Source organism: Anopheles stephensi, chromosome 3, assembly GCF_013141755.1.
Source record: "Anopheles stephensi strain Indian chromosome 3, UCI_ANSTEP_V1.0, whole genome shotgun sequence".
NCBI classification, from domain to species: Eukaryota; Metazoa; Arthropoda; class Insecta; order Diptera; family Culicidae; genus Anopheles; species Anopheles stephensi.
Genome location: NC_050203.1, coordinates 46,273,363 through 46,298,748, shown reverse-complemented (window position 1 = coordinate 46,298,748; position 25,386 = coordinate 46,273,363). Strand labels below are relative to the sequence as shown.

Genomic DNA, 25,386 nt, shown 5'->3' with positions numbered 1-25,386 from the left:
CTAGCAAATGCTGCACCGTACTCTCGTTGTCAAGATATTAGCAACAGTCAAAGTTCAGCCAGTGCTGGTAGTATTGCTGATTTATTAGAAGTGTTTTATTTGACGAAAGAATTATTGAAAGCTTTCCAAATATTCTAGCAAACTCTCTATTGTTTAACAATAAAATATTTAATTTATCTAACTCTATTTATGTTTCATCCATTGTGAGGGAAATATCACAAAAAAATGTACAAATTGGTTTCTAAAAGTGCAATCAAACATTTTCTATCGATACCTTTGTTACACTCAGCACATAAAGTCGATCAGCCACAAACTGGAGAACGAGTGTAGTCCCCCCCGAGTAAAAGTAGTCCATACGCTTCCAGTCAGAAGTGCTCAGTTTTCGGAACTAGTGTCGTGCTCCATCCGCTGCCCAACGAATGAGAACATCGAACGATTGCAATACACTCTGAGCCGTGTTGGCGAATGAAGCCTGTTGGGAGGGTTTTTTTTTGTTAGCCTTTATTTTCATTCCCGGAAACTTCGCTGAAAGGACCAAAACGGCTGTGCAAATGGTGAAGATTACTTTCAACAGTTCTGACCTAACGCAATGGCCCGCTCTTGTGCAGACGAGCACGTGAGTATGGCCTGCTGTCTCCAGCTTTCTTCAGGGATCGAGGGATGTGTTGCACCCCAAACTCGAAGACTGGTAGACTTTTATTAATGCAGGATTTTATCGGACGCTCTTGCAATTGCACGTATCTTCAACGGATTCTGCATTTTTTAATGCTGTCGGGAAGCAATCTGCAACTCATCACGTACAGAGCGGAGCGGTTCGGATACAAAACACTGCCCTAATATGTTATGTTGCATCTTTATTATGTGAAGCGGGAGAGAGAGAGAGAGAGAGTACTTATTCTAAGAAGCACCTTACACAAAGCACGCTTTTAATCTAGCCCATTACCAGTGTTTTGGAGGCCATTTGGACCGACTTTTGGCCTAACGAAAATGGAGGGCTCCGTCGATGGAAGTGTAGAGCAGCTTTATCGCTAGTCCCTTCCTTATACTTAGGAAGCTTTTTGGAAACATTAGCCCTGGTGCAGGAGCAGCCATGTAGGTCATTATTCGATCCTGTAATGTTCATGCTGTTCGTAATCTTTAAGACCCCTTGGGGTGGAGCGTTTGTGCTGAAACTAAGGAGTAAACAGCCTTTCAATAATCCTCAATTGCACATCAGCGCACATCGAAAAGCTACTACAGCGGCAGCAACAAACCCATCAGTAATGCGACCCGTTGATCCTTTGTGTTCGCTCGAATCGCCGAGTGAAACAATAAACTAAGTTCTTGGCTGTGCGCGCTCTAGCGTGCTCTGGCCATGATTTAGGTGGCGTCTTGCATCTTAATTATATGCAACTACTTCGTTTATATTCAATTACTGCTAAATAGAGCATTGGAGATAAAGATTCTCGAACTGTATAGGAAAGCTAGCCGGCATGCCTGTGGCTGCAGTCAATAATCGAGTTAATGATCTCGATGGAGCCCTGATCTCCGCTGTCGGTGGCCAAACCGATACTCTCGATGATGTTGATGTGCTATCGCGCTGATTATGATATTGTCTAATGTCTCCATTATATCACGCATTACTAAAGACCAGGTATTAACATTCGATTCAAAATGCCAGCAAACTCGCGCCACCAGCATTACAATGCATGCCGGATTTCGCCTAAGCGATTTAAATGTTGAACACAAAGGGCCTCATGGAAAGTAAAAAAAATCAGCTAATGTTTAGCAATTAAATTTTAATAACCAATCTAAACCCACATAATGAGCAATATTTATGAATGCTTTCTTTCAATGATGTTCTTTCCCCGCTGGTATGGAAAATCATTTATTCTGAAACTGCATAAGCCGGCAGACAATCATTGTTTCGAGAGCGCCAGCCAGCGAGCGAAACTGGCCACACAAATGTACCTTAACGTTAACGCATTGGCCACGCGCAGCACATAATAGAAGCAGTCACTTTAATAAATTTAAACAACATCGCATCGCATCAGTACCGCGCGAAGCTCAGCAAAAGCGAAACGCTGCAAAATCGCCCAGTGCGGGCGGAATTGAATCAAATGGGTTCCATCGAAATGGATTCGGTTATCGTCAACTGTCAACAGGAGTCGCACGGCAGTCACCGTGCTGCGATGATACTCGCATCCGCGCGGATCCCGCGGACGACCGATAGCGACGATTCACTTGGCTCGTTTTGGGTCGATTTTTGGCCAGAGGACCGTTGCGTTACGTTTTGTCGACTCGATCCAACCGAGAGCAGTCGACGGTGTTCGGTGGGATTTTAACCGGATTTTCAGTTCGTTATCAATCCTACCGTGTTATTGCACAGAATAACCGCTATTGTCACACACACACACACATACACACACACATACACACACATATGTGCGCACACACGTACACAGCCACACACAGGAGCATACTTTGACGTTCGCTGGCGTTGCCAAATAGTTGAACAAAACAATCCCAATCCCTTCCGGTTCCGGTTACAGACGAGCAGCACCGGTTCGGCGAGGGGCTGGGATAGTCCAGCGGCCGAACCGCCGAGCTCCGAGTCTAAGTTGGCATCGCACAAACACAACATAATCTCAACACACCCGGAACAGCAATCCTGTTTGTGGCTTACGGTGGCGGCACCACGTCCACTGCTGCGACGGCCACCAGCCATTAGCGGGACAACGTGATAGGTCATGGCAAGGGTCTCGGATTACCCGGTGCTGATAACTCTGTGGGAAAAGAGGGGAGGGTCTGGGGCTAGCGGAACCTAGACTGCCGGTCGAAAATGGACTATGCACAAAATGTGCCCTCGACTCGCCGTTTGGAAAAAGCTTAAATTCCCAAAAAACTTAACCGGATGCCAGAGAGCAAAGCAAGTTGAATGTTTTTCAACTGCCAGCGCACATTTTCGGCCAGCCGTCGGGGCGGCTGGTGGGTTGCCAGCGGGTTTGCCAGCCAGTACTTTCGCATTCTGTACGGTACAGTTTCGAGGGGCGAGCATTCGGGTTTTATTCTTTATCCGTGTGCCGTTTGGCAATGTACGCGTAAGCTGGAGCAACAAATATTCCTACCAATTGCAGCGAATAAATAAAACAATAACCAGTTGTTTATTTCGCAGCAAATTGCAGCCCAGTTATCCGCCAAATAAATCGACGAAACGGATGAGCTTCACTTGCAGTATTCACTTCACTTCTCTCTGCTCCAGACACTTCGGGCCGCACGCTGCTTCGGGAGCGGACCGCAAGTGAATTCTGTGCAGTTTCACTTGGTTTTTAAATGAAAATTCCAAAGCAGGCCCCAGGAAAAGGTTAGCTGTTAAACGCGACATAAATCCTGCTTTCTAAGAAGTTCTAAGGTAGATAAAGAATTACTTTGTTTAAAAGTACATGTTCTAAAAATTAAGACGAGTACAGTGATTAGTCAAGACATTTTTATTAACAAAATGTCCTCACTAAAGAGAGTGTATACGTACATGTGATCTCTAGCTATCTTTGCAAGGGGATCGATGATTGTTTTGGCTTTCCCATTTATATCATGAAGGACTTTACGGGCTGGTTCATCTGGTGCCATTCTCATGACGTGACAAGCCCGCTGGAACCCGGCAAGTCTGATTTGCTGAGCGACGGTGAACGATTACCGTTCCCGTTCCATTAGAATTCCTTATTGTAACGGCTTTTCCATTATCCTAACACAGCTATTATGTAGCCCGTATATCATATTTCTATTATGATATAGCATTAAATCAACCACTAATCAGATCTTCACCATGTGGCAAATCTTGGAGAGGATGGTATAGGAGTAGCTTCACTCCTACCATCTATTCATTGGCTGTAAAGACGCATATGATATCGCAGGTCTTCTCTTTATCCGGTCATCCGTGACTCGAAGAAGAAAAATTCATGGACTATCTTCTGCAAGTCAATCCAGATTCTGATATACACCGATGACGTAGACATCATTGTTTGATACCAGAAACTAGCCAAAGCATCGAGCGAGCGACTCTATGCCTCGGGTTAGGGATGTACTGATTGGTGAGTACACATTTTGTAATCGTCTAAAACTTTACCTATCTGAGGTACCTGCCAACCAGTCATCCTATTGTCTGAGTAAACTTTTTCACTTTTTCAAAAACCCTATCGAGACAGACTACGCCTCTGAGAAATGGACTCTGTCCAAAACTGACGAAACCCTAAGCTAAGAAGCCGCGTTCGAGAGGAAAATGCTCAGAAGCACGGTGATCTTACCATCGTCCAGTGAATAAGACTCACCACGGCTCCTGATGTCATGTCATCAGCTGATCATGTCATGAAAATGGCACCGGACGACCCAGTCCAAAAAGGCTTTTCAGGCTGTCCGCATGCAAAGAGGAAACATGGAGGACGGTGCTAGATCGTGAGCGATATCGAGGATTGTTGCCTGATAAGTGAATAAGTCTTCTTCTTTCTAGGACTAACGACCTGTTAAGGTCATGCCTGCCATTTCCGGGTTACTAGAATTATTGTCACCACATAGTTGGATAGTAAGTCCTCATTATGGGGGAAACAGCCCAGAGTCGCATAATTCCGGTCGCCCCAAGTAGTGAGTATGTATTAAGCATTATTAATCCATATTGCTTGTCATCGTATCTAGTCACAAGACAAAAAGTTCAGCCCTAAGTGTTAACCAGATTTTGTTATATAAGTTAATACTATAATATAGTATAATATAACATTATATAATATAATATAATACTATATAATAATATAATATGTTTAATATTTATGTGAGTATAAGTCAACAATAAAATACGAAGAATAAAATTAGCAGATTCAAGTCCCTAACTTTGGTATCAAAAGAAAACGAGCTACAATTTTATGTTGCTCTTCGCAAAACTGCATAATGCGATAGAATCTAGTTGCATCAGGCAATCCGTACAGCTAAAACTTTTAACAATCCAAACTTCAATGCAAAACTCCACCATCCAAATCAACACTTCAAACTTCCCAGCAAGCAGATTATTATTATCTTCGTTCAACTTGGGCCGAAGTAATGCCACTTTGGCCACGCGGCAAGTAGTTGATAAACTTTTAACTTTGTTGATATGAAGATTTGTACGGAAATTTCCCATTTTTCATCTCCGGCACAACATGTTTTGTTAACGCAAACTTTAACAAAAACAACCCCTTTTCGTCAGCATCGAAGTAAACGCCTTCCGACCTTATCCCCCCGCGGACCGGGCCTCCGCGCCGTGCTTCACGCTGCCATTGTACGCTCGAGCGGAAAAACGCTTCCCAGCGCCAGCGACAATACACGGCAGCAAGACGTGCCTACGGGCGCTGTATACACCGACAATACGTACGAGCATGCGAGTTAACGTATATGAATCATAAATAATGCAATACATTGCTGAAATAAACTAAACATTATTCATGTTTAAAAGCACCTCGTGAAAAGACGAAGGCTGTACTCTACGTACTTCGGTTAGCCTAGCGCCTTTTGCCACTTCGCCAGCCGGGCTCCCTCAAGGGTTTTGGTGTTCGGCGAGTGAAAAACTCTTTCCCCGTTGTGACGGTCGCCCGAAGAGAGCGCGCCTCCAGGATGCCGGGAGCCGCGCACGGGGTTGAGCTTTTCGATTTTCACCCAAAGCACAGGAACACAATGGCCAGTCGCGGGTCGCGGCGGGTATGCAACACAAAAGGGAGCGGAACGCAAAAATTCACACACCATGAATAACATTCACACCGCTCACGATTGCTAAGCAGAATTATGATTATGTCGGGGGAGCTGTTATGAAATAAATATTGTCAAAGGATTTCAAATAAAAATGTATTTGGGGATGGTTTTTTTTTCTTTTTGCTCTCTCGCCACACATGTATTCACCATTATGAGATGCGGCGAGAGAATTCGTAGGTGATAATGTAACTACTTTTGATAGAATGTTTTGTGGTTGCAACAGTTACTTTCGAATACAACCTGAATCATGATCGAATGACCGCATTATCAGATTTTACTTGCTTACCTCTTGAGGTTTTGAGAGATGAAGTGATAATATCTAGAATATGTATCAAGTCAAAAATTGTATAGTTCGAAGGAACTAGCTGTCCGTTCATAGTGCTGATTACGGTGATCAACGCCGCCGGTTTTTAAAACAGCTGGACCGGGGTTCAAATCCTAACCCATCCGTTCCCCTCATAGTCAGAATTGACTGTCCTACTTCTTGGTATCATTAAGTCTAGTAAGCCAAAAACGGCTGACATGACCTTATGAAGTCGTAAGGCTAAGAAGAGAGTGAGAGAGAGAGACGTTTCTTTAAGAGACAAATTTTCAAACAAACCTTCTCTAATCAAACATCAAATGAATCGGTATTATAGCTTCGAGTTAGAGTTAAAGTAGTCAAAATTTTACAGCGTGAAATTGCTTTGGGGGCATCTTCTTAAAACATTAAACACTGTAACCCTATTGGAGAACCGGTCAGCTATTTCTTCTTACTCTATTCTTCCTTATGGTCTTCATGGTTGATGGAATGTCGAGATAAATGTGTGTTACAAATTAAATGGTAAATACAATCAATAATATTACAGAAAAATGGAAGTCCTAGTTTTGGTAACGACGTTGATGATAATTATGATGATGATGGTGACGATGATTGGGAAGATGTTAAATCTTACACTTTTTACCACAGCTACCTAAATTTCAATCGATAAAGGGAAAGTTATTAAAGGAAAAGTTAGCTGCTGCTCGTAAGGTTCTTCATTTTTTGCTTAGTGATGTGTTTTACTCCTGAGAATAACCAATTATCATTAATCATGTTTACAAATTAAGTAATCAAATAAAAATATTTGTTTGCTTGTCTAATAAACATTTCATAAAAAGTTACTTTTATGCGTTTTCGTTAGTTATCTTCTGGCTAAATACTTTTCTAAGAAGCGTTTATAATTGGTTTGTCATTGATATGGAATTCATTCCATATATTTTCAAGCAATAATAAATAAATACGTAAATAAATCATTGAAGCTGTTTATGAGTTCGTAGACAGCCACTAATGCAACAATTGCAATGCAAACGTTAGCGCAAAAGCTTACGATGATTTGCAAGCTCTCTGCGCTGTCCAACGGATAGCCAACTTGACAACCATAATACCGAGTTCTCAATTTACAGAGCTTTTGTCAAACACTCAAGCATGGTAATTAGAACTAACGAAGTAGTATTAAGCAGAAACAATTATATGTTTGCTGCTGGTTGGATACACACATCTGTTAATTTTCCGATACTGTTCAATTTCTATAAAAAGGTCCTTTTTCTGTCGCGAAAATGTTGCTTTGAGAATGACCATAAAAGTGAAATAATCGAACTGCTGCGGTGTGCAACATTAACCGATGCATGAGACGTTTGCTGCAGCTGGAAACTAAACCAAAGCACCAAAGAAACCTCTTTGAAGTCCTGCGCGTACAGATTGCTTCGAAAACTTCAAAAGACCCCACCGTAGAATGCAACGATAGCGAAGCGACCAGGAGCTGAAATATGAAGGAGATGCATCTGGTGAAGTGCAATGGTGCAATAAGTTTGCAAACGGCGCAGTGTGTGTGTCGGTGTGTTGTATCGATTGCACCCTTACATACTTCTCGTTCAACGCTTTCTGAGCTGTTATTTTTGCTGAAATACTTATTTTTAAGCTTCTTTTCGTTGAAATAACTGATGCAGCCGGTAGTTTGTTATAACATCTCGATGATTTTCCACTGTATAGTCGCTTTTCGTTTCGTGTCCTTTTATGTGTCAAGCCTTTCGATACTTCACACACACAAACGACTCACATAAATTTTGAGCGATGCAGGAAGGACAATACACATCATCACGGAGAACATTAAATTACAATAGAAACGCCATATCGAGGGCGACCTGTTATCGATATGGTTTACACATACAATTGTACCCCCAAAACAGAACACATCACACTGATCGCTATTGCTCTGCAAATGCAATACCCTGCTGGGATTATGACAATCGCGCACAATGTTTTCGCGCACACCCGTAACCCGTAATCCTTCCGCGTACAATCGATGCGAGCGTACAAATTTACATACCAAATCACTCCCAAGGGCCAGATACGTTTCAATGATAAATGACATTTACCTTTCACTTGTTGCTGATGGTATTTTTCTTCGCGCGGTACGCGTTCCACACGGCAATCGGTTCGGCAGCGTATGTTGAGCAGATTATTACACAGGATTTACCACTTCTTCACGGTCTACTCGACGCATCCGATTATCACCGTCGCACATGCCGGCACTATGCGTGTGGCACACTGATCAGCCTCACCACCCCCACCGCCTAACACACGGCAAACACTAAGCCACACGTAGCCTACAGAACCAACAATCGGCACTTGACTCTGGCAGCTGACGGATGGGCACTGCACCAGCATAACAAATGAACTGCACACGAACCGCACTGACCGGGAATTCTAATGAAAATGAATAGCCAATGATGATTACTGATAAATGAACAGTATAGTAATCACTGCTTCCCGGAATCGTCGGGTGATTGAAAAATCTATCAATTATAATCTAGTGCCTATTACTCCAAAGCATTACGCCCACGGGCAGAACTCATCTTGTATTAACATAAAAAAGGTAAAAAAAAACAATTTAACGTAACGCATAAGCTAAACCTGATGCGAAACAAACACAAGCAAACGCATTCACTCATAGCAGCCAACGGGGAACCACTTTTAAAACGGAACCACCAATGCACTACAACACTCCAATTTAGTACCAGCGCACCACCGTCGGGAGTTACTGCTCAGGACACTCAGGGCGAAAGCACTGTCAGTCGGTAGAACACGGCGTCGGTAGGGATACGGGAAAGATGATGGCATCGATCGATCGATAGCAGACGCATTGGCTGTAGAACACCGTACGCGCACTCAACGACCAATAGACATGCTAGCGAGCCGACCCAGATCGGCCACCAGTGTTTTATCAGCTGTTGTGAGCCGCACACTAGCTTTATATAACCGGAACGCGGATTGCACGGGAAAATGCACTAACCACTACACTACACCCTTCACCAGGTTCACAGCCACATTAAAAACGCTGTTTCAAACGCAGTAAAATAAGGACTCACCGAAACCACCAGTGTGATGTGCACTCACAGGAGCAATCGAACAATCGTGCCAGGCTACAGCGAACTGGCACGCGAGCTCGGGAAAATTGAACAATCTTTCCGAACGCCGCTTACTGACTGCTGGAAAGCTAGCTATCATCGTGCACCGAAGGGACATTCGGAGTCGAATCGAAAGGATGTGTTTTCGCGTGAGAAAATGGGAGAACTTTTGCGAGAGCGTTTCGTTCCAGGGAGAGTGGTGAGCGTGTGGAAATGTGTTGTGTCACCGAAAGGATGCCGAGCAAATGGAACGGCAAACATGGGCAAAAGTAAATAGCACGCAGTGGCGATGCGTACTACGCGATGTTGTTGATAGAAAACCACGTGGCTTTTGGGGTGGTATTGGTAAGAGGTTACTAATTCATGGTATTCGGAAGAAAATATGTGTTACCTATGCATAATTCGAGCAGCACCACTCTGTTTGTGGAAGGCAGGAATGGCCATTCTGGTAGCGATGGGAGCTTTGATTCCTTTCTTTCTTTTATTTGCTTGATTTGAGGAGAATCGCTTATTGCACATTTAGATGGTGACATCCCATTCAGGAAAGTGTGCTGGACAAGGGAGACAGTAAGGTAAGTATTACGGCGAAAGCTGTTCAATATTGATTTAAAGTCGTACAATCTTATGTAAAACCTTACTGCTAGTTGTCTGACTTGTTTGATGTGATTGTAAATAAATTATTCGCTAGACTTTTACTAGCATTCAGTTCATATAATTCAGTTCAGTATTTGACCAAGGTTTTAACTCGGGAAGAAGATATACCAATTACTCTGATGTGTCGTGACTAGTTAGGACCTCTGTTTTTTTTATGCTCACCTCAACAGATTCCAATGTCATATGGCCACGTGTTGCGTGTAGCACATATGCCCGTTACATAAATTTCTCCCGTATAAAAGAGGTAACGTCAAAGCGTTACGTTAAAGGGGGAGAGGGTCTGGCTTCACTTTTAGTGACTGTTACCATGTGTCTTCTCAGAACTGCTCATATCCGTTGCGCTGTACGTGACTGAGATTTTATTGAGTTTTCCTCGTAGTCCACCAGTAGAGGTACCTGGTTGGCTTTGACTGTTGGAAATCTCGGAAAATGTTACTGGGCCCTTAACACATTGTGGCTCGGGAGGTTTTGTTGAATGTGTGACCCCTCTCGACACCGTGTTTCTAGAGACTTTGGGTCTTTTAGACCTCATTCGCCTCTTAAGTGGCTGCAAAAATCCTGGCTCGAAAGCATCGCTTATGGCATTGAAAATACGAGACGATGTGAAGAAGCTGGGCAGAGGAACCAAATGGTGTTCGACGTTGGGTGACGGCGGACATTACCCTGACACGAAGTGGCCTGGCTGGGACGTACAATTTTGATTGCCGAGAAGAGTATTCGAGAATTCCCGCGATGAAGGACAGTCCGCCGAATTGTGAGATTCTAATGAATTCCCAAGAAAGGCAGACTTTTTAACATGAAATGACCTTTGGATGCTTCTAAGGACGAGTTGCGTTTGGCCACCACACAATGTTGGTGTATTCCAGCAGCGAACGAATCAGTGTGTAGTAGAGCGCCTTGAAGTGTATAGTGTCTTGAAGCTCACGGTCCATATTGATGACAAGTCCAAGCACCTTACTGCAGTTGGCCAGGATAAACAGCATCTGTTCTGTACAACTTGTAATATGTTTCTAGCATTCGCATATGTAATGGTGTCTGTTGATTAGTAAGATAAAATAAAAGAAGACTTAAAACCATTTAAACTCACAGTTTAAATTGTTTTCAAGTCCACCGACAACTACTCCAAATCACGGTAGCAAATATCACCGAATTACAATATCACAACAGCGCATCTGTAAAAGAACTTCAATTTCTTATTTCTTCTTCTGCTTCTTGGCCTGCCCAGGGTAGGTTATGCTTATAAGATAATAATCAATAATTAATTATAAATACAAGACATGCCCAGGTCGCTTATCCGTTCGCAGGAAACTCGGTCCTGGGCTGCACTCCTCCAACTACGGTTACTCCTCCAAGATCTAGCCAACGATCTCGCTGTGCTCCTCCGAACAGATCGCTGATGAGCGCCAGGTATCCTCATCACGTCTCCTTGCCGTCGGATTCTTCCGGCGGTAGCCACAGGATATCTGCATCAGGATATCAGTTCAGCTAGGTCGTGTTTTATTCTCCTTCGCCACCTGTGCTGCTCGCTCGCACCGCCACCGATAGTCCTTAATACCTTCATATCGCTCTCTTGACACACACCAAAAGATAGAAAACCCCTCCCTCCGACACAGATGTTTTGTAAAATATGTCCTTTCTTTATTATATCCCATTACAATCCCTCCCACCCGTTTGATTAGCTCTCGTCGCTCCTGTTTCGGTCCGCCTGTTTCAATCCTTCGCCATGAGTATGATAAATATATGTTTGCTGTGTCAATTAAAATCCGGTACAGAAAGATCGCACCTAAGAACGCCACCGTCCAATGTTATGTAGAATAATTACACTGAGTTGCATATGGGGCTATTATGGTAGGCTCGCAACGCAAGAGTCGCAACGAAACGCAACGAATTGGAAACGCGTCTGCTATCTGCTATCAAAGCTGCATAGTATTATTGTTCGCCCGTACACGATACTGAAACGTTAAACCTACGGAAAACTATTTCATCTCGATCGTTCCATCTGCCGAAACTATAAGATATTTTAATCGATGGCCATCAATTGTCTTGTGCGTGAATGTACACCACTCTAGCTCGTTCTCTCGGTAGGTAGGACGAAAAGAAATGAGTACCGTGAGTTGCATTCCTTCCTTTATCTGATATGCGATGTTCTAAGACTCTGTCGCTGCATTGCATTATCGATTAACGCCATTAGGTATCTGCTCTTAGCTAGAGTAGCTCTTATAACGTGCTACATAGCTCCGCGTCTGCAGCGTCCTTTCGCTACGGTTTGCGCTGCTGCTCTAAATAGCTATTGTGCTGGACAATCCTCGGGTTCAGATCGATCCGAAATTGGCGAATGATGACGAATGGAAGAGTTAGAAAATTGTTTGCTCCTACCTCTGCGTTGCGCCGTTCGACTGTCGATATCTCTATCAATCTCTTTCTCTCCAAAGCAGCTAGTTTGGATTAGGTCCAAGAGTCAGAACAACCAAGTGCACGCTTATTGTACGTGATTTCTAAACCTATGCTAGCTAACCGACACCGACATCTGCCTGCAAATAACTAACTGGAAAGTAAACGCTTACAGAACGGTTAATGTTTTGTGTTGCAGAGTATTCATTAGAATCTGGTTTAATGATATTGTAATATCCTCTAGCTTCTTCGCTGCACAAACGATCAATGTTTTGTGTCTTTGCAATCGCACTGTAGATCGCACTGTAACTTCAAGTTGGACAAGCCGGGAGGAAGCAAATAATTGTATTGATTCTGTGTCACTATCGCCATCACTTATTAGCCGATAGACCATCGTGCCTTTGACGGGGGTTTTCACTAGATAGCGCATGAGAGCCAAACCCCTCACAAGGCAAATCTTTACCAAACAGATGAATGTCGATTTCGCTCGTGCCAAGCACGAGTACGTCATCAACGTGTCTTCGGTATTACTTCCACCGGAACCGTCGCTACAGGTCCCTGTGATGCATCGCTGACCGGCTCTGGCTGGGGTTTTTGGTTCGATTCAGTCACTTTCTTGTCACCTTCCGGCTTCAGCGGGACTCGTATTTTGAGCTCTTTCTTGCGCGTTGGTGGAGGCTTCGTGGGAGCCCTCGGGATATCGGGCAGGCTGCACGTTTCTTTCAGATAGTTGTACACCGTTCCAACCCGGTCCAGCAAGCGCTTTGAGTAGCGATGCGCTGTGCGATCCACTAGCGACGGTGTCTTGATACAATCGTCTCCACCGAACTCGCATACCTACAATGATAGCACAAGAGACGGTTTAGTAACACAGTAGTGGCTTAGTGACGAAAACTCGCCAGCGATGACTTACCCGGTAATGGTGCAAGATGGCTGCATCGGCCGGTACGTTCAGCGAACCTCGGCCGGGGCAGAACTCCCACACGAAGTGATTGCCCGCCTCGATGACGGCTTCCGGTTTGCAGATGTACTTGGACCGCTGCTTCTGTGGATGCAGCTTCGATCTTCGGCGTGTCTTGCGCTGTGTGGTAAGTGCCGCCCGAAGGTTGGTCTGCGTTTGCGATCCCGTGTACATCATCTCGTCGTCGGCGAACTGCAGATAGAAAAATGCGTTCTGGAACGAGTAGGCTCCAGTGTTGCGGTTGTTGATGCGCTTCGACAACCATCTATCCGGCCAGCCATCCCATCGGAGCAACGAAGCGATGCAGCGGAAGAAAGGGGAAAGGAAACAGAAAATACACACCATTACCGTCACGAGTGCGAGTATCTCAAGTGCTGTTTAGCGGCGTTCGGTGCCGAAGCCGTTCTTCAAAGGCATGCGCTTGGAGTGCATACTCGATGGCGGTCCACTTACGTGATGAGATCGATCAAAGTGTCATTGTGGTGCGGTATGATAAACTCGTCCAAGTCAATCAAAGCAACATGTGAGTATCTGCAAAACAAAAACAGTGTTGATGAGGAGGAGCGGTCCTTATGCTTGCTCCCGAGGACCGACGACCCGCACGGCACATACCTGTACATACTGCGATAGAGGCAGTCGTTGAGCGAGGCAAATAGCCCCTCGGTACGTATCTCCTTTTGTGAGCGCATTCTTAAATTCCAGGGCAAAATATTTACAGTGATTTTTGGCTTCAGTTGTGCAGTATTGTCTTCATTGTATTTGGTAGGCATATGATACGGCCCATCGGTCGTATCGAGCGACGAGCCGTTGCGAGCCTTTGGCGGGCTAGCGTCTTCGTACGGTGCGATGTGCTGAGGCAGATCGCCATTCACGTAGTGCTGCAGCACGCAGGACGCTTTCGGTCCGATCGTATGGTTGTAAAAGGTGAAGTGACTTACGCCTAGCAAGTTGTTGAGTTCGAGAAACTCTAGCAAATAGAGCGCCTGTAAGTAGCAACCAAACGTTGTTGGTGGACGGTAGATAGAATGATCCTGATCATCTCGATCTATATTACCTGATCGTAGTTAAAGTGTAACGGCTTCACACACACTCCAATGCTGTTGGGTATGTTGCTGAACGTTCGATTCGTGAAATCGGGATCCTAGTATAATAATAATCAATCAGAAAGTAAAATTTATATTAAAAGGGACTGAAAAGGGATCTAACAGAAGGCAAAAATATATGTTGTTTCTGCATATAATACGATCCATATGGAAGTAAGGATTCGATTTTGAATTTTTTATCTTGATCGACATAAACCAAAACACACACACACACTTACGTTGTCAGTGTTTCGCAGCATAAGTACATTACCCGGTGCCGCTCTTATCTTGCTAACCACACTAACGGCGTGCGGAATCTCCGGGTACGGGCCCCGTATGGGGCACAGGATAAAACAGGCGCTGTACTTAAGGTTCCAGTTCTCACGGATGATCTGCAAGAAAAGCCCCGACAAGTAAAAACCAATAACCACGTACCCAGCGTAGTCATCGCTGTCGACACAATGCAGCACATCTGGCAGTCACACACACTCACCTTCACCCGAGCCATCACCGATGCCGATCGATATTTCGTACTGTTCACCCCCGTTTGGTACCAGAACCGGCACCACACTTTTTCCGGGCCACGCGTTTTGGTGGCCCCGATAACACGCACCAGCTTACCGTCGCGCCGATCGTAGAATGCGGAAAACACGAAAAACTTGTACCTGGCGGAAAGGAGATGCGGTAGAACGAATCAACACGGGACCGCTATCGCTAAACGCCAGCAATGCATTGCGGCCAGCGCAACCTTACCTGGTACCGTTCACTATCTCCCACGAGCCGTCCGTCGGCTTCATGTCGACCGGAAAGCGGGGCAACGTTTGTTCGATCTTTGACGGCAACATCTGGCCCCAAGGCACAATCGGAGGGTTGCGCGGCTCGGCCGAATCTGTTAGCACGGATATGCCAATAGAGTTTTTCAGATCTTCGAAGTCGATAGGAGAAAAGTACAACCATTCACAAATGGGGGAAATAACTACGCAACTATTACACGGTGACGGTAAGAGCAATGTATGTGCAGAGCCATAGGCAAGAACAAGAAAGAGGTGCGATAGGGGAACTAATATCCTAATGCAAATGGGGCATGGGAATATTGAAATTAGGGGTTTTTTTAAATGAGAGAGATTGATTGAAATTTCTACACAAGAATAATTCTACCATACGGGACAATAACAACTAAAAACTTTCCCTATAGCCAAGCAGCAGTGCACGGAGCGTCATACCTTTTTGATTCTTCAAAATGTTCTTCACTGCTGTGCCGCCATATTTGGTCTCCCGCACGAAGATTCCCGTATCGTCCAGATAGTCGTCCTGTTCCACCGAAAGCCGCCGATGCGATGCGTGTATCGAAAACAGGGGATGGGTTAGTGTTGATTGTATCCTGGCCCCGGACCGACCGGTTCATTTAGCTGTTTCGCTCGCTATCTTATTACGCTTTCACGCCGGTGGAGTATAATTTAGCGTCAGCTTACCTTCACATCGTCATAGTCCGGAACAGATTCACCGAACCGGCCGCCATTGCTGCCGTGCCGTACGATTATGCTACCCGCCCGGCCCCGATCGTCTATCATCAGAACCTCCGTCAGAATGATGAGCCCGAAGACGGCGAAGAACGCCACGACAATCAGGAAGCTCATGCCCGCCCGCTCCCTTGCACCCCAGGACGTTTTCTTGATGCGCTTCGTACGGGAGGACATTGCTGGTGCTGCTGGTGCTGCTGGTGGTGATGCTTCTGCTTCCTATCGGCTTCAATCGGTGGCAGGAGGACTGGCTTTGCTTCTGTCTGATGTGTCTCTGAAGCTACTAGTGGTGTTGGTCGTTGTGTCTTAGAAACCGGACCACCGTCAGCAGAGTTGGGATACGTGGGTGTGGGAGTGCGAAGGATTGCGAGGGCTCAATCAATGACTCCGTGTGGAAGGCTGTCCTCCGACAGTGAACTGATGGTTGCATGTACCCACCGCAAGCATACACACACCGTGACACATCGGTCTCGTTAGCGGTGGCGGCGGCCAAACGTTCAGTGTACGTGGGGCGGGTTTTTATCCTTCCAACACGGTAGTCCACTTCCATCTGCTTTGCGGCATTGTGGTTGACATCTAGCCCCTGTACGATACGGCAAAAAGGATACGTTTCTATACATATGCATTAACAGCACAGCGCTACGATTGCATTCATGAATCGCCGGTGCAACCGACGGCCGCACTTTGGGAGCCTTTCGCAAACACTTGCAAGATAATGCTCATCGCAAATAACGACAAGGACATGCACACGCTGCCTCACCGGCAGCCATTGCCCGTTGTAGAGGGTAGCCTGTAGTGACGGCCAACCAAAGGCCATCCATTGCAGCCACATTGCCGATGCCGATGATAATAATAGAGTGCAAAGGAAACGCTGTACGCCGCTCGATTGTGGAAGGCTCGTAAAATTTTAAACATCCTTTGGCAGCAGACAACGAAGCAGTTTGTGGCACGTGTGTGGGAAGGGGAGGGGGGAGGGTTGGGCGGGAGGAAGAAACATTTAAAGGCACTGTCGATGTGGCATGCAATCGGTGGCAAAAGAAATCTTTTTGATTTGACAATAAATCTTTAAGAATGTGCGTTATGCAATGCGATGCAATGCAAGCACGTTACGAGTATAACAAAGCAAAAGTCCTTTTCTTTAGGTACAACGTGAAGTTGTCTTTACTTGGGAGAGTATCCTCATCGGCACTGTGTGAAGCACTGAAATATGATAATTTTCTAACAATTTATTCACACTCAACTCCTTCAGCACAAAGGGAACTTCTTTCCAAAATTTTCCAAAATCGAATGCAAATTGCTCATCCATACATCGCTGCCAGTTTTTGCCCAAAACTGGTGTGGCATAGCTGCTTATCGTGCGTACCACAGACCAGGATCGATAAATATTTCCCATGCGGAAGCCTCAGTCTCCCAGGGCATTAAATGCTGGTTTGCATACGAAATGTTTGGAAACTTCGCATGCTCATGCTTCCCCGTGCGCTAGAATAGATTTCAAACTTGGAACCCGTTTCGTGCACTCAATTTATGGGCCCCCCGTCCATGTTATCCCTTTTTCTCCCGCAGCAATACCACCAACTCGGATTAGGACAGTGGATACCGGTGCCAGCATCGTGTTTTGGTGGGCTTGCCCACCTCGCTTGCTGGCCATTCCGGGCTGACACTCATCAATAAAGTTCTGTAACATATTACCACTGCTAAGCACCGCTGCTTAGACGCTATCGTCTCGTTAGCTTAGGTCTTTTGGTAGTGGCCGAATGTGCAAAAATGCTACGGTGATCCGATGTTCCATCTCAACACCGTGTTCTTTAAATGGGGATTCATTGGGAAGAGCCAAAAAAAAAAAACAAAACAGTTTGACAAGGGTGTGTGTTTTAATGAAACCCATGACCACGCTGGTAGAAGTCAAGGATCATTCGTTTGCTCATTTCCATGCTCAGCTCCTTAGCACGTTGCTTGGGGCAATTGTGTTTTTCCACGAGTAAATGTAGGTCACGGTTGGGTTTTTGTTTTCGCTTTACGAGCACTTGGTCAAATGGCCGGCCTCAATGCAAACTGTTGCCAAAATTTGTTTTCCAACAAAGTCTAACCTCAGAAAAGGATAGAGGCGGTGTAAAGAAGCTGGTTATTGTTTAGCATTGATAAGGAACGACTAGTTGAGAAGTACAGTGCTGGTTGAGATTACTCGTATCGAAGTTCGCTTTCCATATCAATTCCCACAAGAGCCACACCGGTTATGAAACAACTCTAGTTAGAATGCACTACTTACTGTAACTGCGTTAGTCTTGCACTTGGGGATTCACGTAACCACCGGTAAAGCGTTCACCATCACTGGCTGCAGAAGTTGAGCAGTTCTACCGCAGTCCCAGCGTATATTTCACTTCTATATTACTATTCAATTCGCGACACAACACCGTTTCTAGAACTCCAATGCGGAATAGCGCTTATGGACCATGTACGTCAAAACTGGGCAAAACTCCACCATTAGCTTGTTATTGCTGACTTCCCAGCAGGAAAACTTTAGGAAAACTCCCGAAAAGCTGTGGCCGACACTTGAGCACTGTCGCACAACACACAAACGATTAATATCCTTCCGGCAGGTGCACGTAGCACTTACGTTCTGGGGGTCGGAAACCACAACCCTAGACGGCCATTTTTAGTGGCAAATAGCTTGCATTGTTTTGACGAGCTGCGTACAGGCACGGAACACTGACACCGGACCGACTAGGAGAACTGGCTCTGTTTTCCGTGCACGGTTACGCCAGTCTGGAGCGAGTTGCTTGTTGGTGTGTGACATAACTACACACATTACACACACACACACATCCGTACACCCACACTGAAGCGAACCTGCCAGCACTCCTGAAGTCCTGAAGTGCGGTGGGAACTCGGTGGAAAAAGGATAGCACAAGCCAATCACTCTTGGTTTGCCCAGCTTTTTGCCCACAGTTGCACCACTCCTTGTGCGCCACTACAATGCCAAATTTTTGTGGACATCAGTGCGGTGCTCCGAGCCTTTTTAGATGAATGCGATGGATAATTTCAACACGTGCCATTTGTCAATATGAGCAGGATGGCAGTTCCTATGTTTATGTTGTACTGCGCATGTGCTTCGGAAGTTTTTTTCACAGCAATTACTAATACTGTTGCAAGTATTAAGACAACGCATAAATTTTCGAACAATCCGTTCGGCATTTGTCAAAATTATGTTTCTTATTTATTTGGAAAACTGTTTTGCGGAACTCAATATGACAATTTCATTCCAACACTTATTGTTTTCTAAACAATTAACTTTCAAGCTAAAATGCTTTGTGAACCGTGACAGCCATATGTAAAACTTTTTAATATAATTGTTCGATTCATGAACTCATTCAAACCACTAAAAGCGAGGCGTTAAATTTCGTTAAAGTCGTTAAATCAGGCATAGCCTCACAAAGCTTCAAGAACTAGTGCAGTATTACATAGAGCTTTTCTGGATCTAGAATTATCCAACAATATCTAGTCAATATTAATTAGTCCGTAAAAATGAAAAATGTTTTTTCTACTTTTTTTCAAAATGTTCGTTCGTATGTTCAGAACTACCTTTTAAAAGCAAAAAACCGAAAAATCCTCCTTCAGACCTTCAGTTGATGTCTGCTACTGTGTTGTGTGAAATGTTTCACTGTATACTTCATCTACCAACCGCTAGATGGCGCTGTTGTGACATGTAACGAAATAACCCTTAATAGATTTATTGTTTTGTATGAAACATGAAGATTTGCCAGGCATCGAGGGTTTGTTTTTGAATTGAAGCAAGTGTTTTATTCAGTAAAATAAAAGTTATTAGCATGTTTAGAACCTTCCGCTACTGCCAACAACTAGCCCCTCCCTTGCGTGTGTCTACTCTTGAAATCGAACACAAATGCCTTACCCTGATTCAAAATAATCTTATCAGTAAATCTTATGCTTTGACCTGATATTTTGATAAACGCTATAAGCGTGACTTCATACTGCCATGTTTTGGGTTCACAAGTGGCAGAAACAGTTTATGAGTGCCCGGCCATGGATAAATACGAGGAGAACATTTTACGATTAAACAAAAAGATTCGTGAACTAATTACCCAGCTAGACAACAGTAGGTGAAGCGGGGATAAGGACTCAAGAATGGTCTTCAGTTCTCTAGTGCTGGTTTCATTTTCAGTGGAAACAAAGAATCGTAAGCTGCGACAAGAGAACAGTGTGCTGGTGGAAGATGTAGCCAACTTCCGGATACAGTACGCTACAGCCGAGGAGGGACGTCTACGCTGTAAGTCGGCACTGGAAAAGGAAATCGTTCGAAACGCCGAACAGTACGAAGCACAGGTGCTCCTCAAGAAGCGTTACAATGATCTTATTCACGAATACGTTACGCAAAACCAGAAGCTGAAAGCTTACGAGCAAAGCGCGCGGGAAGCGAAGCAATCACGTGCGAAAAGGAAACAAGTGCCGGTGGAAATTATTGGTGAGTACCTATTGTGATACGGATAGGAAAAACACTGCATTTGTTCTGTTTACAGGAAACCTTTCTGATGTAGGAAAACCAAAAACCACAGAAAATAAAGTCGCTTCCCTCGAGCATCGGTGTGGAGTTTTGGAGAAGCAGCTGTACAAAGCCTATGACACGATTGATGATTTAGAATTCGAGCTAGAATCGGTAATGATGAGAGAGTTAGTGTAGCTGGTACTGAAATAAACTTAAGATTCTTGTACTATTTTCTTCTAGATTGATCATCTCGAAGCAACAAATGAACGCTTAGAGCGACAGATCAAAAGTTTGACAGCTCAGCTGGACCAATGCCGTTGCGAACCTTTGACACCGGATAGTGGCAACAGTGTGACCTCATCCTTGAACCAAGCTACATTGTAAGCTACTTTACTTAAGTATACAATCTTTGGGGCGTAGTCATCATTGAGTTTTATATCACTAATCAAGCTTTATGATGTTTCTGTTTCTTACTAAAAGCTATCCATTTGAGAATGTAACAGCCGCTCAGCGCAAAAAGGATCAGAGGTAAGCAGAAGGCTACATACTGATTGAATACTAAATCCATTCGCCAAATTCAGCTCTACCCGGGCCCAAATTCTACGCCCATACGGGCTCGAACCTCGACCATTTTACACAATGCCTGCGGCAATCACAATCGCGCTCGGGAAGGACATCTAAAATATGGCCCTCGATCGATTCATTAACTATCTTGGAACGGTCCGCCACCGGGCTGGGTAGACGGTAGATGCTGAACCCCATTTGCTTACAATTCTTCCCGGCCAATTTTCTTAGACCGCACGTTTCGGTGCACATTGCCATATTTCGGCGATCCGGCATCATTCCTTCGCCGTTGTCCACTCTCCCGCAATTCGCCAGCCCTGCGAATAGATCCACCGGCGCTTATCGGCACTTAAACGAATTGTTCCAATTTTTAACGGTGGACTATATGCACACAAAAAACACCCTCACTCTCATACTCCCCCAGGCCATGCAGGTCGCCGAGGGGGGTCGAAAACCGAACAACCCGTGAGTGAGGGCTTTTCAAGGCTGAACGCAACTGAAGAAATGTTCGACAGGCCAAAGAAAGGGGTCGCAAAAAATGGGGCTGATTTTAAAAGCGAACGAAATAGTCCACGTCTACTTCTCATTTCTTGCGTTGGTCTTTCCATCCCAAAGCGACGAGCAGAAAAAAAATCCGTACCGGCACAATCTGCTACTGACGGATAGGTGCTCCCGGAGAGTAAATAGTTCGCGAAATGACTTCGCCACCGAGGTCACCATCACGATCATACTTCAGGACAAAGTTACGCTTACGGTAAGCGGCAACCAGCAACACAATCACAGCCATTCGTTCCAGTCTACGCACTAACGTACGCTTGATAGCTAAGTCTGGTGACTGAAGTTTGGTAATATTTTGCTCATGATAAATGTTTCAACACCTTTCAACTATTGAGCACACCAATGATGATTGGACTGATGCAGTCCATCTTTTTTCAATACTCATAAAGACACACTCCATTCCAAACACTTTTCAAACCATCGCCATTCGCGCCGCTGATATGTTTCGCGAGACAGGTAAATGAACCAATTACGGGGAGTTCGCCAATAATCATTCAACTTTGGCATGCTTTCGTTCGTACACCGCTAGGACTACGGTCCCTTCAGGCGACTACCACGCATGTGGGTGACTGGTGACCTCTTTCACAAACTGCGCCTGGCATATGCCCACCATCCGAAGCTGATCGAATCTCGTAGATTGCAGTGCCATTTTTCACGGTCGAGGACTCCTCGATCGAATATCGTGCAGTGGTCGCTGTTACATCACTCGACCACCGATGGTGAGGCGAAAGCTCTCATGCCGTTCAGTAGCACGCTTCCTTTCCTATGTGTTTGGCTGTGTGTTATCGAAAAATTTTGTGATATTTTAAATGATAAAAAACTGTTAATTTTACATAACAATTTATGAATCGCTTTTAGCTTGCATAATATGCAACAATATTATTTCGAGTTTCGTAGGAGTTAAACAGCACAATAACACCAACACGAGCTATCAAATAACTAGAGGCTTATACTTCCCATCGTAAACTATTCGTATCGTTTTTGCTTCATTCCTTTTTTCTGTTTTAACCTTGTTTCCCTATAAATAGCGTAGTTGAGCTTATGTGAATCTCATATTGAATCTCGATTGAAACTTAAAGCTGATCTTGACTAATGTGCAATTCAAATAAAAATCATTTGTTTAGTCTTAATATCCATCATATACTCATCAAACGGTCAGGATAGAACGGTCCCCGTAGTGCGGACTGACTATCCAACTTTGCGGTATCATGAAGTCTAGTAAGTCTAGCCTAGCCTTAGCTGACCGGTATGAACGCTCAGGTCGTAAAGCCAAGAAGAAGAAGAAGACGAAGAAGAAGAAGATCCATCAATTAATGATCGAAATTCTATCAAACATCTTTTGATATCTGTTTCATATACAATTTCTATCCATCGAAATTGGGTTTAAAAATTTTACTTTGTTGAATGAAAAAAATCTTCCATTCATTAAACCATCAAACGACGTTAAACGTTAACAAACCCGTACGACTACCACCCGGCCTGAGTGCCATGAATGAGCGGAAGGACGCTTCGTGAAGAAGCGTCAAAGTCAAGTTCACGATTTTGTTGCCCACCAAAGCTTCTTCGCGTGACGCTTCTCCAGCCCGTCCATAATCTCCATTCATTTACGAAGCACAAGCGGAGACTCGTTTTGAAAAGACGTTACCACGCCGAAGCTGATGATGTCGCATTTGTCAACGAAAAAATAGCAGATTCGGGGCGATTGACTGCTTGCTTCAATTTAATCATCAACCTTTTATATTATTTCTTTACAGCGATCGAGCATTTTAAATCCTGAACATCAGCTTTACGCTTCGGACAACCATCTTGAGTGCGAGCAAGATTCAGCAAAACAGGAATCAAGTGCCAGCCGCAGATCAGATTTGATTTCTAGTGTTGCCCTCTAAACTATTATAACAAAATATATTTATTGAATTTGAGCAACAACAATTTTTTTTTACATTATATACTTCATCGCAAATAAGTCACTTGTTCCACGAAATACTTTCTCTATCTTTTCTTTCCTTATGTCCGAAACGCTGGATTATGGCCATATAATTACAACCACACTTTCCACTGCCGACCGATCAGCAAAAATGTACACGTTACAACATTGTCAGGCTCTTCGCGAATTATGATTCAGCCAAATGGGACATTACCGCAAGGTCAGGCTGCTGATGAGATGTTGTATAAGATCCCGCCGATGTGACGGTGCGCAAAAATGTGTCTCCAACCGTACGCTGCAACACACGGTTGAACGAACTTTTATGCACGATCGTCGTAGATCGTAGATTGATCAAATTGCGATCATTTGGGTCGGTTTGCATCGTTTATAGATTGCAGCGCGTACCGCGGTTAGAAAAAGCCATGTAGCGAGATGTCAATTAACCACCGTTGTATGTGGCACGGAACAACGCGGATGCATGGGTTAAGATAGAGGGGGGTGGGGGTGGGGGAGAGCGGTCGATTGAAAATTTTTAAGAACGCATTTCCCGCTCTCCTTTGCGTTCGCACCATTCACAAATATCGATGTTGGGCCGCACTCTATTGCATAACAGCCAACAGCACCAGCTCACCCATCGGTTGACCCTTTTCCAACGATTCCTCCTATGATCGACGGTTAAGTCAATATGGTATGTCGGTATGATCGTCTGTTTGCTTAACATACAGGGCATAGCCAGGTTGTGTTTGTAATTGTAAACAAGCCTTTACAACGAGCGAAAGATGAAAGCGTTTCTAATGTTAGTGTATGTTGGTTGATGGGTACGAAATATTCAAAGTACACGATTCTTAGTATCCAGCATGTGTAGCTGCTCCTTCACGATATGTGAGACCCTTATTCATCAATGATCAACTTGAAAAAACAACTGAGTTCTATTATTATTAATCATATGTTTTAAAGCTATTAAAACAGCGTCAGATGCACGTGGTGTGTCTCGTTTTGCTCCAGATTATTGCTTTTATTAATCACTTCAAATGCATAAAGCTTCTGATTGATCGATCCACTTTGCAGAGGTTAGGCGCACCTCACATTCAAACTTAATTGAGACATTGGACTTTCTGATTAATGAATGCTACAAGCATGATTTATTGCGTGACGCATACCCATTTCAGCAGTAGCCCAACAAAAGCGATTTGATCTGCTGGAGACAGTTGGTGAGCAAAATTTATATGTAAATTAGTTAAATTAAAGAAACAATAGCTAAAGGTAGAGTTATGATTCACTACAGTTGGAATCGTTTGAGTATCGGGTTTATGTCTAGTCGATCAGATATCGCATCTAAGCTGCACCATGTCTAAAATGCCTGCCTGGTACTTCCTTGGGACGATAAAGGCTGAAGAGCCAACTGGTATGAAATGCATTTGAATCGCTGTTGGAGTCTTCTTGCGTGTTCAAAATGTTTTATCCGACATTATTATGCTGGACTTCAAATGAAACTGCAATCTTACAACAACGATATGCTTAAATTTTGATTCTAAAGTGCTTTAAAAAATATATCATCCCTTCGTATGACCTCCACTGAAATTCGACTTGCCTTGAAAATGAACCCATAAAATGATAAATGCTCTTTTAAAGGCTTTTGCATGTATACGCCTGCTAGAAATGGATAGCGCACGAATTAGCTTGAGTCGCCCGTCCCTTAACCAAGGCCCCTGTGCCCTTCTCGACACAACACGGAATTCCGCCCATCGATCCATCTTCCGTCGATCGTTCACTAATTGATAAACGCTCAAAATCCGTGCTTCATGTGTCGAAATGTCGCTCCAGCTGGACGTATTTACGCATGAGTCCTTACAGGAAGATTAATTAGAACATGCGTAGATGTTAAACCCCGACCGACGCATACAAGCCAGTGCTTAGCCCTTTGCTCAGAGGGTGTCAAAGAAGAAAAGGTTCATACAGCACGTGAACTTGAACTATGTGCGCTTCGTCCGGCGACGACTACATGCCGGGGAGGTGCTCATTAATTATCTTCTGCTAACCATGGGTTGACCCTCGGT

The 25,386-nt window shown here is 44.4% G+C and overlaps 3 protein-coding genes across 5 annotated transcripts in view; 1 reads left to right on the top strand and 2 right to left on the bottom strand.

Annotated features, from left to right (window-relative positions):
* Positions 1–9,253, bottom strand: part of LOC118511175 (tyrosine-protein phosphatase Lar) — a 242,242-nt gene extending 232,989 nt beyond the window's left edge. The window contains exons 1-2 of the mRNA XM_036053921.1: positions 9,139–9,253; positions 8,146–8,476 (exon numbers count right to left, since the gene is read on the bottom strand). The gene's annotated coding sequence lies outside the window, so the exon portion shown is untranslated. The remainder of the gene's footprint in view (positions 1–8,145; positions 8,477–9,138) is intronic.
* Positions 9,254–11,658: 2,405 nt separating this feature from the next.
* LOC118511173 lies at positions 11,659–18,577 on the bottom strand. Of its 2 annotated transcripts, none has more exons than XM_036053916.1 (11): positions 18,052–18,577; positions 15,738–16,368; positions 15,489–15,576; positions 15,019–15,190; positions 14,759–14,930; positions 14,505–14,657; positions 14,238–14,324; positions 13,796–14,166; positions 13,637–13,714; positions 13,136–13,448; positions 11,659–13,059 (listed from the first exon to the last, which is right to left on the bottom strand). In XM_036053916.1, the coding sequence occupies exons 2-11, from the start codon at positions 15,960–15,962 to the stop codon at positions 12,733–12,735; spliced, it is 1,986 nt and encodes a 661-aa protein (XP_035909809.1). In that variant the 5' UTR covers positions 15,963–16,368; positions 18,052–18,577; the 3' UTR covers positions 11,659–12,732. The 2 variants fall into 2 exon arrangements, with proteins under 2 accessions (XP_035909809.1, XP_035909810.1); XM_036053917.1 differs by having other exon boundaries at positions 15,019–15,154.
* LOC118511174 (kinesin heavy chain) lies at positions 13,711–23,331 on the top strand. Of its 2 annotated transcripts, XR_004906117.1 has the most exons (7): positions 13,711–13,846; positions 13,918–14,168; positions 19,963–20,262; positions 20,318–20,454; positions 20,524–20,663; positions 20,764–20,811; positions 23,160–23,331. XR_004906117.1 is itself a non-coding variant. In XM_036053918.1 (6 exons), exons 1-6 carry the CDS (start codon positions 19,824–19,826, stop codon positions 23,173–23,175), a joined length of 714 nt encoding a protein of 237 aa, XP_035909811.1. In that variant the 5' UTR covers positions 19,001–19,823; the 3' UTR covers positions 23,176–23,331. The 2 variants fall into 2 exon arrangements, 1 of the variants encoding a protein (XP_035909811.1); XM_036053918.1 differs by lacking the exons at positions 13,711–13,846; positions 13,918–14,168 and adding an exon at positions 19,001–19,896.
* The last annotated feature ends 2,055 nt before the right edge of the window (positions 23,332–25,386 follow it).